Source organism: Corythoichthys intestinalis, chromosome 9, assembly GCF_030265065.1.
Source record: "Corythoichthys intestinalis isolate RoL2023-P3 chromosome 9, ASM3026506v1, whole genome shotgun sequence".
NCBI lineage: Eukaryota > Metazoa > Chordata > Actinopteri > Syngnathiformes > Syngnathidae > Corythoichthys > Corythoichthys intestinalis.
The window spans coordinates 29,064,881-29,078,549 of NC_080403.1; the positions used below are offsets into that span (position 1 = coordinate 29,064,881).

Sequence of the window (13,669 nt, forward strand, 5' to 3'; positions counted from 1 at the left end):
AAGGCTCGACTCCCGGGGGCGGCCGAGAGGCAAGGGCTGGGACAGACAGTGACACATCTTGCGGCGGACCGTCATCTCGATCCCGAGATCCAACTACGAGCTTCTTAACTGAAGAAACTTTAAGATACGCTATTGGAACTGGAATTACCAAGGACAGCAGGAGAAAGCCAGTCTGAATGCCACCGAGGGTTTCGTAATGTCAGGTGAAAGTTTGGCTCCCTTAAGCTCTGCCGTCTGATTACACATTCCTCGTATGCTCAACATTCGTTAATATTTTCCCTATATAACACATTCCTCGTATGCCAAGTTAATATTTTAATATTTTTCTAATCATTTTGTGATTTATTGACCTGTTTTGCACATGCACCAATTTTAAACAAGAGATGGAATCATGTTGTCCAAATATTTTATTGCGATCAATATCTGCAAAAAATGACAAAGAATGACTATTTTTGTTTATACCTTGTAGTATTTCAGCCCTTCTGTATTCAACAAATGTAATACCGTATTGGCCCGAATACAGGACGGTGTTTTTTTGCATTGAAATAAGACTGAAAAAGAGGGGGTCGTCTTATATTCGCTGTCTAGACATTATACCCACTCACGACGCTAGATGGCGCCAGATAACATTGAAGCGATGTTCTGTCATGAGAGATCTCAGCTACTCTCCCCATTCACGACGCTAGATGGCGCCATATATCATTGAAGTGATATTCTGTCATGACAGATCTCGACTACTCTCAAGTTTAACCAGTTTGCATTATTTTATTGCAATGTTTTTCCTGATTCAGATTTTTTTCAAGACTACAGTTAGTTAGACTTCACTTTGATGGTTAATGCAGTTATTGTAATTTTGTTGTTTTATCACAATAGATTGATTTACATTTCATAAACCAGAAGCCATTCATTTATGAATGTGATTGCACTTTAGTTTACATATTTAAATGTTCAGATATTAAGATTTGAATGAGGCAAAATTATATTCTCTCAAATATATTGTTATTATCATTTGTTTCGGATGTACTGTAATTATTTTCTGTATAAAAATTAATTTGGTGTTCAAAAAGTCTTTTTTCAAACTTGAGTCTTGAAAAAGAGGGGGTTGTCTTATAATCAGGGCAGTCTTATATTCGGGCCAATACGGTACTAGTATAATGTGTAATTTACTTATTTCACCTCATTTTGGTCACTCAAGTGGCTGGCGTATCAATCTACACATCACGTCAACACAGGCTGGTAGGTTGTTATAATTTTGTCCACGAATGATCAACCAAGTGATAAGAACAAGCATACAATCTCATCTAAGTCATGCTGAATCTATTTTGGGAGATTCTGTGAGTTCCTCTGCTTTAATTTCGTAGTTTTAACCTTGTCAACACACTGCTTAATTCAATCGTAATTCATGTTGCTTTTTCTGAACCGGAAGTTCGAGGCAGACTTTGTCCAAGATGGCACCGCCCATATTTCGCTCAGGAAACGTGTCTATTAAATGCACATTATCAGCCTATTATTTGATAATCAAGTAGTTATCCTGCGCTCACGCCAGTAGCCATCAACAAACCAGCATTGCAGGTTGGAAGATTAAACCATTTCTTTAAATCCAACTTTATTGACAAATATTATCAGCAGCATTACAAAATATCAGTCTTTCATGAGAATCATAAAAATACAAATACTGAAAATACAATGAAAAGTTTCAGTTGTCCTAAGATTTCCCGAAAATTTAGCTCAACTGTTTCATTTTGTTCCACAAGTTGCAACATCAAAACATGTCGAGTATCCACAAAGGACTTGGAAATTTGTTTGTGAAGCTTCCACACCCAAAACAATTTGGACTTTTTGCATGCGAACTGGAACATGTGCACGCGTGTGTGTTTGTGTGTGTGAGTCACTAACTCCTCATGGGAGGAAGTGAATATTGCCTCATTCCGCCTGAACAGGACCAATGAAGTCTTCTGAGAAAGTCCCAGCATGATTTTCAAGATCTCTGTGCAGTTGCCAGTTCTCCTCTTTGACCCCTCTTACCAGACCTTCCTGTTGCAAGACACAAACATGATACAAATATATAAACACACTTATCAGATACCATGTCAATCCTCTGGCCATCCATTTGACTTGGGCCAAGGCCATAAAACAAATTACCAGTACCATATAAACAAACGAAATCATACTAATAAAAATACAACTTGGTAGCATCTTTGAATTTACAACTTAATTTTTGTGAAGAGAAATATTGAGAAAGAACTGGAACCACACCTTCTGTGTGTCAGCAAAGACCAGGATTATGTCTCCCTCTTCAAACTGGAGCTGGCCACCTTCAGGTTCTGCATGGCTCTTTAGCGCTACCCTCTGGTGACAAACATAGGTCACATCAGTTAATTAGGACTTACTGTATTATTTGAAACATCTTTTTTGATTAACATGACATCAGTAAAAAGGACTGTCCACCTTATAGAGAAAGCCAGGTGGATATTGACCATCACAGTCATCTTGTGACCCAGCGGACATCTTGGTGTCAAAGTCTCCTTTTGTCTCCTCCTGGTTCTCCATTGCAGAAGGAAAAAGATCTTTCTCCGAGCGGAACGATCGACGAGGGGCAGGAATTGGTGCATTTTTGGTCTTGACTTCCTCTGATTGCGCTTCACTTGCATTGTCTTCCTGGTTGGGAATGTGTGGTGCATCACTAAGTGCACAATCAGAGGGAATGGCTGATTCTTCACTTGAAACTTCAGATTTCGAGACACCAGATTCACATTGATTTGTAGATAGTTCAGCTTCTGCTTCCACCTCCTCTAAACTTTCACTTGTGCTCCTGTCACTGGGCTCGCTGACACACACTGACTGCCTATGGTGTGTACTGTTATCACAAGAGCTAAGGTCAGAGTCCGAAGAGACCCCAATTTGGGTGGGGATGCCACTATCCTCTTCTCTACTGATATCGCTTGAGATGCTTTGAGTTTGTGGTTCAGGAGAGGTGGGTGCAACAGCATCCCCATTTTGCGTTGTGAAATTGATGGATATGTGATCGGCTGGGAAAGCTGTGTTGCACGGGATTGGACTGGAGATGGCCAAGGACCTTCTCTTCTTTGACTTCCTTTTGGGGCTGTGTAAAGAAAACGAAAATGAATAAGTATTTTTCGACTATAGGGATGTTTGTTTGTTTTTAAATTATTGATCACCTGCTCAGACCCTTTATGATGAACGCTTTTCCAGAATGTTGATTTTCTAGTTTCTTCATCACGTTGTACAAATCCCTGTTAAGCTACATCATAAACAAAATGATTAACATATCAATTTGAAAAATGACTTATCTCCCTTTGAAAAATAGTGTGTGTGTGTGTGTGGGGGGGGGGGGGGGGGGGGCAGTTGTGTTTTTATCTTACCACACTCATTTCTTTATAGAAGACATCTCTCAGATTTGATACATTTTGGAAGACAGTCACATAGCAACCAATGCGGCTACCGGAAAAACAAATCACCAGTTACAGCATGCATTCTGAAAACCTTTAGATTCTCTTTTTTCTGTGTGGTTGAAAGGCTTTATCAAAAGGCTACCTTCCAAATTTCATGCTAAATACATTCAAATACAATCACTAATGTGAAAGGAGACATTTCACATAAATTTCAATTAGAGATGAACGATAATATCGGTCACAGATAATTCTCGGCCGATAATGGCAATTATGACGTCACACGGATAATCCAGATAAAACGAAATTCAACCGATAATGCAATCCGATAATTATATACTTGATTTAGCCTCCAAATGTGCGCAATCGACAGTTTTGTCCAATTCTGCTAGTTTTAAGGAGGTGTTTTTGCAGTGTAGTAATGTGATATAGGCATGTTAGGAATGGCTTACTTTTAAAGGCATTTTTGTGCAACTTGGGTGTTTACTCTCTAAGTAATTGTTGCCAAAAGCTTACCATTACACAATGTCATTGCCATTGTTTAGATGTTTGAATTTACTACTTGTTCACATTTGATGTGGAAAAAAATAGCACTAAATTACATTTTTGCACAGTAACATTTGATCTTTGTAAACTTTAACATTTTACATACATATTTGAATAGAATTATCGGCGTGACATTATCGGTTATCGGGTGGAAGGGGCAGGAAATTATCGGTTATCGATATCGGTTGAAAAATGTATTATCGTGCATCACTAATTTCAATTAAATGTAATTGTTGACATTTCAGTTTTTTCAAATAGAATCCCCGCTAACATTAAAGGAGACACTATACATAAAACCCTTTTCAAATAAAAGCAATCTTTAACTCTATTTTTCAGTCATGCAGTAAAACGCATGTGTCAAACCGGTCCTTAAAGGGCCGCAGTGGGTGCAGGGTTTTGTTCAAACCCATCAGGAGGACAGCATTTCACCAGTCTGGTGTCTTACAATTGATTGCAGTCAGGCGCTGCTTGTTTTAGCAGTAACCTCATTGGTTGAACTGTGTGTGCTGGATCTGTTGGAACAAAGACCAGGACCCACTATGGCAGGGTTCAGGTGTGTTAGGGAAGAGAGACTTGGAAAACACGACAAAAGTGGAAAAATGGCACCGAGGTCCGGATTTAGTGAACCCTGCACTACAGCCTTTTGCGGAATCGGTTTGACACCCCTGCTAAAAGATCTGCCTGATTAAAGAAAACAAAACAAGTTCTCTACATATTATCAGAGACCATGAAACTCAGCTGGTTAATCATACCTCTGATATAGAGCAGGCATCTCCTCCCTCAGCTCATTATTTATCTCTTCAAAGACATTCTGGGCTTTGTTGAACTCCTCCTCTGCCTTTTAGGATAGATTCAATTGTGGATGTGCTACTGTAAAGCAGAATGTTTACAACTATTATACACCTACCTTAGCTATTTTACCATCATCTTTCTTCTTGGCACTTTGCAGCGATTCCAGGTGGTGACGTGCTGAATCATAATCCACTAACTTTCTACCACGTTTAGAAACTCTTTCCTGAAACACATGTGGTCAAGTAAACACTCAGACTCACAAATGCCAGAAAATCGAGGCCTCTGTGTGTCATGGCTCATGACACAAAGCCATTTTGTACCAAAAGATAGAAACAAAGAAACAACAAGATACCTTGACCTCTGGAAACTGACTCGTATAGTTTTCCATGGTGCGCACAATCTGGTCATTCATTTTCTCTTCGTAATCATTCCAAAGTAAATCTTCACTCTAAAAAAATAAAAATAATTTATTTCATTTTCAATCCCCAAGTTAATTCTTCGGACATGCCTTCAAATAAAAGATATGCCATAGTATAAGAAAATGAATATACTTCAATAATGACAGCAAGGTCCTCTATTCCATCCCAGTCAGGTTCGTATACCTCTCGCAACGTCTGAGACAGTCGCTTGGATGTCTCATGTAAAGCTGTGCAAAATTAATAGAGTGAAAACTAAGTATTAGATCACTATAGAAAATTAAAAAATAAAAACAACCTACTACCTACCAACCAACCAAAACACATTGTCATCAGCAGACTTTGTGCATTAATGTTACATTGTTTTCAAGGTTTCTCGTCTGCTACACCCACAATGAGAAGGTCAAATCAACACTTGCTTCCTGAGAGTCAATAGTAAACGTTGACAACACTAGCAAAACAATGGTTTCTCAAACATGATCACATATATAACATTAGTTGTTTTTAAATTTTGCTTTTAGGCAAGACAGACACCATTGCAAAATAGATTGCAGGCTCCAAGAATAGTACCAATTCACACTTCCCATTTACTCGCTAACCCTTCTATTTAGCTGAAAGTGGCAGTGTGGTTAAAGAATTTCCATGTAAACATGTAATAGTTTGGAAACTTGCCTTTCACTGCACCAAAGTAGGCCTTGACATCTTTAAGCAACCTAGTTCCATCCACCTGCATGCAGAGTGAAAAAACAGAAATTGAACTCTATGACTTCCAAGGTTATGCATCTTACACAACTATACCTAAAGAGATATGTTCAAAAGACGCTGCACCCTCAGCTTCTAGTCATATGCAAATTCGAAACAATTCTAAATTAGATTAATAGTCACAAGCGTAAAATTCTAACTGAAATAAGTTTCTCAGACAGAAGTATTGACATTACAGCAAAACCTTGAATGCCTGGAAAGCATTGTCTTTTCGACAGCAATCTTATTCTAAATGCTTGGAGAAGTACAGTGGGGCAAATAAGTATTTAGTCAACCACTAATTGTTCTCCCACTTGAAAATATTAGAGAGGCCTGTAAATGTCAACATGGGTAAACCTCAACCATGAGAGACAGAATGTGGAGAAAAAAACAGAAAATCACATTGTCAGATTTTTAAAGAATTTATCTGCAAATCATGGTGGAAAATAAGTATATGGTCTATACCAAAAGTTCATCTCAATACTTTGTTATGTACCCTTTGTTGGCAATAACGGAGGCCAAACGTTTCTGTAACTCTTCACAAGCTTTTCACACACTGTTGCTGGTATTTTGGCCCATTCCTCCATGCGGCTGTCGTTGGGCAACACGGACTTTCAACTCCCTCCTCACCCCGTGGCGTCAAAATGATAACAAAACGGGGAGCAAAAATCCCAGAACCACACGGGGGGACCTAGTGAATGGCCTTCAGAGAGCTGGGACCACAGTAACAAAGGCTACTATCAGTAACACAATGCGCCGCCAGGGACTCAAATCCTGCACTGCCAGATGTGTCCCCCTGCCGAAGAAAGTACACGTCCAGGCCCGTCTGCGGTTCGTGAGAGGGCATTTTGATGATCCAGAAGAGGACTGGGAGAAAGTGTTATGGTCAGATGAAACCAAAATAGAACTTGTTGATAGAAACACAGGTTCTCTTGTTTGGAGGAAAAAGAAGACTGAATTGCACCATACTCACTGTGAAGCATGGGGGTGGAAACATCATGCTTTGGGGCTGTTTTTCTGCAAAGGGACCAGAACGACTGATCTTTGTAAAGGAAAGAATGAATGGGGCCATTTATCGAGAGATTTCGAGTGAAAATCTCCTTCCATCAGCAAGTGCATTGAAGATGAGACGTGACTTGGTCTTTCAGCATGACAATGATCCCAAACACACAGCCAGGCCAACAAAGTAGTGGCTTCGTAAGAAGCAATTCAAGGTCCTGGAGTGGCCTAGCCAGTCACCAGATCTCGACCCCATAGAAAATCTGCGGAGGGAGTTGAAAGTCCGTGTTGCCAAACGACAGCCCCAAAACGTCACTGCTCTAGAGGAGATCTGCATGGAGGAATGGGCCAAAATAACAGCAACAGTGTGTGAAAAGCTTGTGAAGAGTTACAGAAAATGTTTGGCCTCCGTTATTGCCAAGAAAGGGTACATAACAAAGTATTGAAATGAACTTTTGGTATAGACCATATACTTATTTTTCACCATGATTTGCAAATAAATTATTTAAAAATCAAACAATGTGATTTTCTGTTTTTTTTTTTCCACATTCCGTCTCTCATGGTTGAGGTTTAACAATGTTGAAAATTACAGGCCTCTCTAATATTTTCAAGTGGGAGAACTTGCACAATTAGTGGTTGACTAAATACTTATTTGCCCCATGGTCGCTTAAGACACCCACTATTTTTGCTATGCTGCCCATTGACTGTCTGCCACCAAATCTACAAACTTTTCTTACAAGACACCACAAGTAGCTTTCAAGCTTAAGTCTGCATCTCAGAAAGATAATTACGGTAATAAAACAGACGAGTTTTGGACATTGCCAATTCTATTTCTTTAATATTGCAAACTTTGGTTTAACTGAGCAGTAAAGTAGTTGTTAGAATAGAACATCCGTCCCAATGCTCACTGCAAAGTAGTAGCTACAACATGTACTTGACTTGCATGTTTCTAGCAAAAAAGCTTTAAGGAACTTGATTCGCATTGTCAGCAGGGCACCCAAATGAAAGCTTATCCGGAATAGTTTTTTGTCAATCCATTCTTTACCCATTACTTTGTTGACGTGCATTGAAAAGACAAAAAGAACATTGAAGGTTAACAGATGAAAGATATGAGCTTCATTCTTAAGGCACCAAGAAAATTTGTTTAAAGGACAAAAACAGGAAATTGACTTTAATCCAAGTTTCACATAAGGAACAATAGACAACATCGAAACCATGTAGACTATTTATATATACCTGTTGTTTGTGGAGGTTCTGTGAGCAAACCTCAAAATGTTCATCCTTGGTCTCCATGGTTTTGCCCAGTTTTTGAAGGACCTGTGTAATCATAATATTGGGATTTTATCAGATATCACTCATGAAGTAGGAGTATCTCAATTTCTGTAGCTATCTACACAGAACCAGATTAATTTTACTGTCACTTCTTATTTTTATGGTCTTTTCAGGTAAAGTTTGAATTGAAATTACAATGTGTTGTGTTTAATCTGAATTGTGTCACTTGATGGCATGTTTAAAGAGAAGCCCTGTCATATTGCTGAAACTTTACTCATCACACATCCTAAAAAAACATTTTGACTAAATGTTCTAAATAAGCAAGTGTTTTGTTTCCCAGCATTGCCCATGAACATGAATACAGTGATCCATCGATACTTCGCGGTTCGAATTGCGCGCCATCAGTCTATCGCAGATTTTTTGCAGTCAAAAAAAAATATATGTACTCAAAAGAAATAAAATAATTGAGAAAATATGATGTAAAAACTTTCCGTTCCCAAGCAGAAGGGAAGGGGAGCCCACCCAACTCAAAATCCACCACTGATTTGCTGGCCGGCATCACTTGGAATATCGCAAGCTGATTGTCGAATCTAAGGGGACCGCACTTGCTCGTCTTCTTGAGCTTGTGACGTCGTTGAAAATAACTCCAAAGCATCCTACACCTGCTAAACGCTCTAGTGAACCCAAGAAGAAAAGAAAAATGACGACAGTGCACGAGAAAGTTTAATTATTGGACATGCTTAAAGTTGGCCACAGCTATGTGTTGCACGCCATTATGGACTAAACGAATCAACGGTTCGCTACATAAAAAAAGACTAAGCAAAAATCCGTAACACGGCCTCAGTGTCGTTTTCCATGGACACTAAGAGAGTTGTGTCCACAGTCCAAACTGTGGTTTTGTTGCCAGCATGGGCTGGTTCAAAAAATTCAAAAACTGGACTTTGCAGCGTTACGTTGTATGGGGAGGCCTCCTCGGCAGACCATGACGCAGCTGTTCATTACGTCAAGGACCAATTTCCCAAGTCAATTAAAGAGGATAGCCATCTCCCGGAGCAGGTGTTTAACATGCATGAAGACTGCCCTTATTTGGATAGGGATGCCGTCCAGGATGTTCCTTTTCAAGGAAGAAGTGAAGACGCGAGGCTTTCTTTGCTCAGAAGAAAAAAACAACGGTCACAACTCCCCATCATGATGTTCCTTTTGCGCAGGACACGTCCTGCAGAAGCTTCTCAATATACCATCTGTACCTTCTTCATCTCCATTGTTCTGCAGCTTTTTCTTCATTAATCAAGATCATCAGTGTGGTGAGTACATTTTATTCATCGTATGCATGTTATTGTATATTGTATTTAAGTTTCAAACTCGTGTGCTGTATACACAAAAAATATACACAGAATGTACTATAGAGGCAGTCGGACATCCGGGCATTTGATGACGTCACCAGCCACAACAAAGCGTTGCCATATTGACAATAGGGTAAAAGTCCAGTCACTTATAATAGAAACGCATTGAACTTTCGTCTTATTTGCAGTCTTTTTTCCGTAGGAATGGCTAAAAGTTGCTGTGTTGCAGGTTGTCACACAAGGAAGAGTTCGGAGCCGCATTTGAAGTTCTTCATTCTTCCACGTGAGAAAAAAAGGAGTAACAAATGGCTGAGCACAATTAATCGAGGAACAGTAAAAGAAGATGGTTCCGTGGACTATTTTCGCCTGTGGGAACCTAAATCCAAGCACATTTACGTTTGCAGCCGACATTTTATTACTGGTGATTTTAATCGATTATTTTTTGCCCCAATTAGCTGCTACGATTCAATAGACTAGGCAGTGGTTATTTTTACCTTAACTGGCAACTCGCAAAGCGTTTTTTTTTCTTTTGCCATGAACTGCTCTGATTAGTCAATCGGTATATTATTGGCCTGGTGGGAATTGGTTTTTTTGCCATGACGTGTTGACGGCTAAATAAAGCTTGGAGGCGAATTACCGGTAATGGCAGAAATAATCACTTCGTGTATACTACCAATTTCCTCAGTTCCACACAGTACATATTCCACATAAATGATAAAGGTCAACTTACTGGGTGACTTTATGAGGTAGTTGTAGATGTTTCCGAACTCCACTGCAGGTCATTCCTTTGTTTATCCAGCTATCAGCTGCGACTTTGTATCGGCAGCTTTTTACGCCAATAAATGCTAATACTAAATTGCATCGCCTCCTCGCGTCAGTCGGCAGTGACTCGTGATAATAGTAAGCCACGTTTAAGACGTTTTTAGGAAAAAAGAAGCAAAACACACCTGAAATACATGAATTTCAGACGTCTGTGTATGGAATGTTACGCTGTGCGTACCCACTTCACAAAATGGCGACACGTTGCTAAGCGAGGTGACGTCATCGTGACATCACGCCGACTTCCTCCATACATTAAAAAAAAATCTCCTGTATCCAAGCAGCTGAACAGGACAGGTTTGGGGGGGGAAATGGGGGTCGCCACTTCGCAGTTTTTCACTTATCGCGGTAGGTTGTGGTCCCCATTAACCTTGAAAAACGAGGGATCACTGTACATCCAAATGACTTAAATAGCATTTGCTTATCAAATTCAGAGCAAACACATGGCTCAATCAAAAACTTATAAAGCCTCTGCTTTTACTTTGTCCTATCAAACAACTCAACCTCATGATGAAGTGCTCGTGAGAAAGCAGGGGAAGTAACAATCAGGAAGTGGTGACTGCTGCTTTCGAACACAGCTGCGTGGTACTCAATAACAAATACTTTGATGTTCTAACACAAGTCAGAAAGTAATTACTGGACCTTTGAGTTTCGTCATTGGAATTAACAGGGATAGCTAATGCCACCACAGCAAAAAAAATATTACACAGCATCAGATTTTAGGCAGAACCGCACCGGTTACTACGTACAACATCTGTTCTCCTTCGCCACGCATCCCTTCAACACAATGTAGAACTATACTGACACTTCAACTCACCTTTTCTTGTGCACGATTCAAAGACTTCTGGACCCTTTTAGCGAGGAATCCGGCACCAGACTGCAGGTTCGGGCCCATCTTATTGTCGGCCATGGTCCCCAACAGTTTGCTTTCCAACGGTTCTGAATTCCGTCTCCCTTATGCTTCCTCTTGAAGGACGACTGACTAACTGGAGGATTGAGGTGGAGCAACAATGCAAATGTCATGATTCAGCACACACGGAAGCACGGACACGCCCCCCCCAAACACACACACACGAGGGGAGTAACTTTTGAGTGAATTCCCTACCATTATCAACCGCGTCTCATCTCGATAACGTCATTTGTGTGCAAGTTCGAATGTGTTAAGAAATTTCTTGACATTGTTTCAGCCTCCAGGCATACATCCACTCACCTACAAGGCATGTCAATGTTGTTGGTCGGATGAAGCGCAACTGGCGCAGACCAGTGAACAGCAGACAGGAAGGGGCGATTATCAATTTTGTGACCCTAAACGCCCCCTGAGAAACAATTTGTTCAGTCACAACATACGTAACGTAAATATGGAGATAAAACTGACAATATGTGGCCAAGTATCTTTTTAATAATCATAATGAACCTCTTGACGCTTTGATCTGGAAATTGGAATGTCTCCAAAATCAACTTTTTAACAACACACAGTCAGTAATATAACTAGTAACACAGGAGGTGAAAATGATAGTTGATTAAATATACAAATAAATACGAAACTGAACACGCGTGTTAAAATGGCAGGTTTTTGTGATGTACTAAAAGTTGAAAGCGAACATTTAAGGAAAGCAAATTACCTTTACATTTCAGTATTTATATTTTGATAAAATTAAATTACCTTACTTTGACTTTAGGTTATCTTTAATCAAATGTTATGGTCACATAATATTCCATAGAAGAAACGTCAGAACCGTATTTGCCATTTCGTATTTTGAACAGCAAACGGCGCTATTGACTAGTAGTCTTCCACGGACGCTTTATGACACTTTCTGTCAACTGTTATATTTATTTTATGACGTGCACGTACGCAATTCATAATCCAGGTCTATTCATTACAAACATTTGGAGGACATTTGTGGTCGTGCTTTTTTATAGCTTTATTTTGTCTTATGTTATTAACTGTTACAAACACACAAAGCAAAACAGACAGTACAAAAATACAATATAGTGTATTACGGTTCAAAAAATATAAACAAATAAAAATAAAAGCGGCAAATTGAAGTTTTTTTGTTTTTTTTTTTTTGTTACATGATGCAGAAATACTCTGAATGTCACATAAGGCACTTTAAATTCCACTTTAAAAAAAACATTACTTAAGGTCGATTAAAGAAGGCTCTCTGATGTATTGCAAATGTAGAAATACTTGTTGTTGTTTTTTGTTGTTGTTTTTCTTTATTGTTATTGTTCATAAGTTGAAGACCATTTGTATAAGAAGCTCATTTTGTGCAAATAAAATTTCCCATTAAGTTGAAGACCATTTGTATAAGAAGCTCATTTTGTGCAAATAAAATTTCCCAAGATAAGATAGCATAAGATAAATCACAAAGGACAATACTTGCAATCATTACTGTTTGGTCAATAATGATTGCATGCTTGGTTCTTCACACATATGCTTTTCAAAACCCCTCCAAAATTTAGATGACACAGGACAAAAAATGCATAACTGTCTCAGGCAGACTTGAAACAGATAGAACATTTATCCACTGCTAATGCCACAACATTGTCACATGCATGTCACTAAGTAATATGTTCTCAGATATCGGTCTCAAACTGGGTACTGCATATGTAATATTTGCAATTACAGCATAGCATTTTTTCACTGTTATATCAATATTTATGCACAAACTGTCCTTTGCACTATCATATCAAGTCAGCCATCTGCCTCCTAGTCTGTGTCCTGTAAATTGCCATAAACGCATGTACGTTATATTACCACTACATCACTACTTGCCTCTAGTCACATATTCACTTTATTCCCAATCTTTGTACACTCACTGTAACTTGTGTTTTTATATCAACCTTATTGTACATTTGTTTATGTTCTATGTGGTGCACGTTATGGTGAAGCTTTAAATCTTGTTGTACTCTGTAAAAAGACAATAAAGACTATATTCTATTCTATTCTCGTCAATGGCGGTGAACTGGCAATTGTGCTATAACAAGGATGCAGGGTTGTGTAGTATTCTGAATTGGAGTTCTTTTATTTTATTTAAAAGGCTAAATTGAAAGGGGAACAACAAGCATCGAGAAGCAAATTCCAAAAGAATTTTCTTCCGGGAGAAAAAGTATTATAACCATGAACGGTATTCCTAATTATCGTGTCCATGTGCGTCATGTGTGATGACGTAGCAGGATATGTGTGTGTGTCTGGAGGAGTTATTAAGCGCTGAGCGCGGGAGCAAAAGTTTGTTGGTGCTAGGTTCGCTTGTTGACAATAAAGCATAAAAAGACTATGCTTTGTGTGTTGATTCAATTCAAAGTGCTATGCTTAATTAAGTATTAAGGC

The 13,669-nt window shown here is 39.1% G+C and overlaps 1 protein-coding gene across 2 annotated transcripts; it reads right to left on the bottom strand.

The window, feature by feature from the left end:
- Positions 1 to 1,599: 1,599 nt before the first annotated feature.
- On the bottom strand, positions 1,600 to 12,126 carry bin2b (bridging integrator 2b). 2 transcript variants are annotated; one of them, XM_057844812.1, is made up of 14 exons: positions 12,002 to 12,126; positions 11,549 to 11,654; positions 11,156 to 11,324; positions 8,141 to 8,221; positions 5,837 to 5,891; positions 5,300 to 5,394; positions 5,101 to 5,196; positions 4,864 to 4,971; positions 4,709 to 4,794; positions 3,384 to 3,459; positions 3,180 to 3,262; positions 2,449 to 3,103; positions 2,257 to 2,349; positions 1,600 to 2,034 (listed from the first exon to the last, which is right to left on the bottom strand). In XM_057844812.1, the coding sequence occupies exons 3-14, from the start codon at positions 11,246 to 11,248 to the stop codon at positions 1,924 to 1,926; spliced, it is 1,632 nt and encodes a 543-aa protein (XP_057700795.1). In that variant the 5' UTR covers positions 11,249 to 11,324; positions 11,549 to 11,654; positions 12,002 to 12,126; the 3' UTR covers positions 1,600 to 1,923. The 2 variants fall into 2 exon arrangements, with proteins under 2 accessions (XP_057700795.1, XP_057700796.1); XM_057844813.1 differs by having other exon boundaries at positions 12,007 to 12,099.
- Between the last annotated feature and the right edge of the window lie 1,543 nt (positions 12,127 to 13,669).

Coding starts and splice junctions, on each gene's coding strand:
- bin2b (XM_057844812.1), bottom strand. CDS start 11,248: ATGGCCGACAATAAGATGGGCCCGAACCTGCAGTCTGGTGCCGGATTC. Junction 5,395..5,836: donor CTACTTTGGTGCAGTGAAAG/GCAAGTTTCCAA, acceptor AATTTTGCACAG/CTTTACATGAGACATCCAAG. Junction 2,350..2,448: donor CACCTGGCTTTCTCTATAAG/GTGGACAGTCCT, acceptor GTTTGTCACCAG/AGGGTAGCGCTAAAGAGCCA.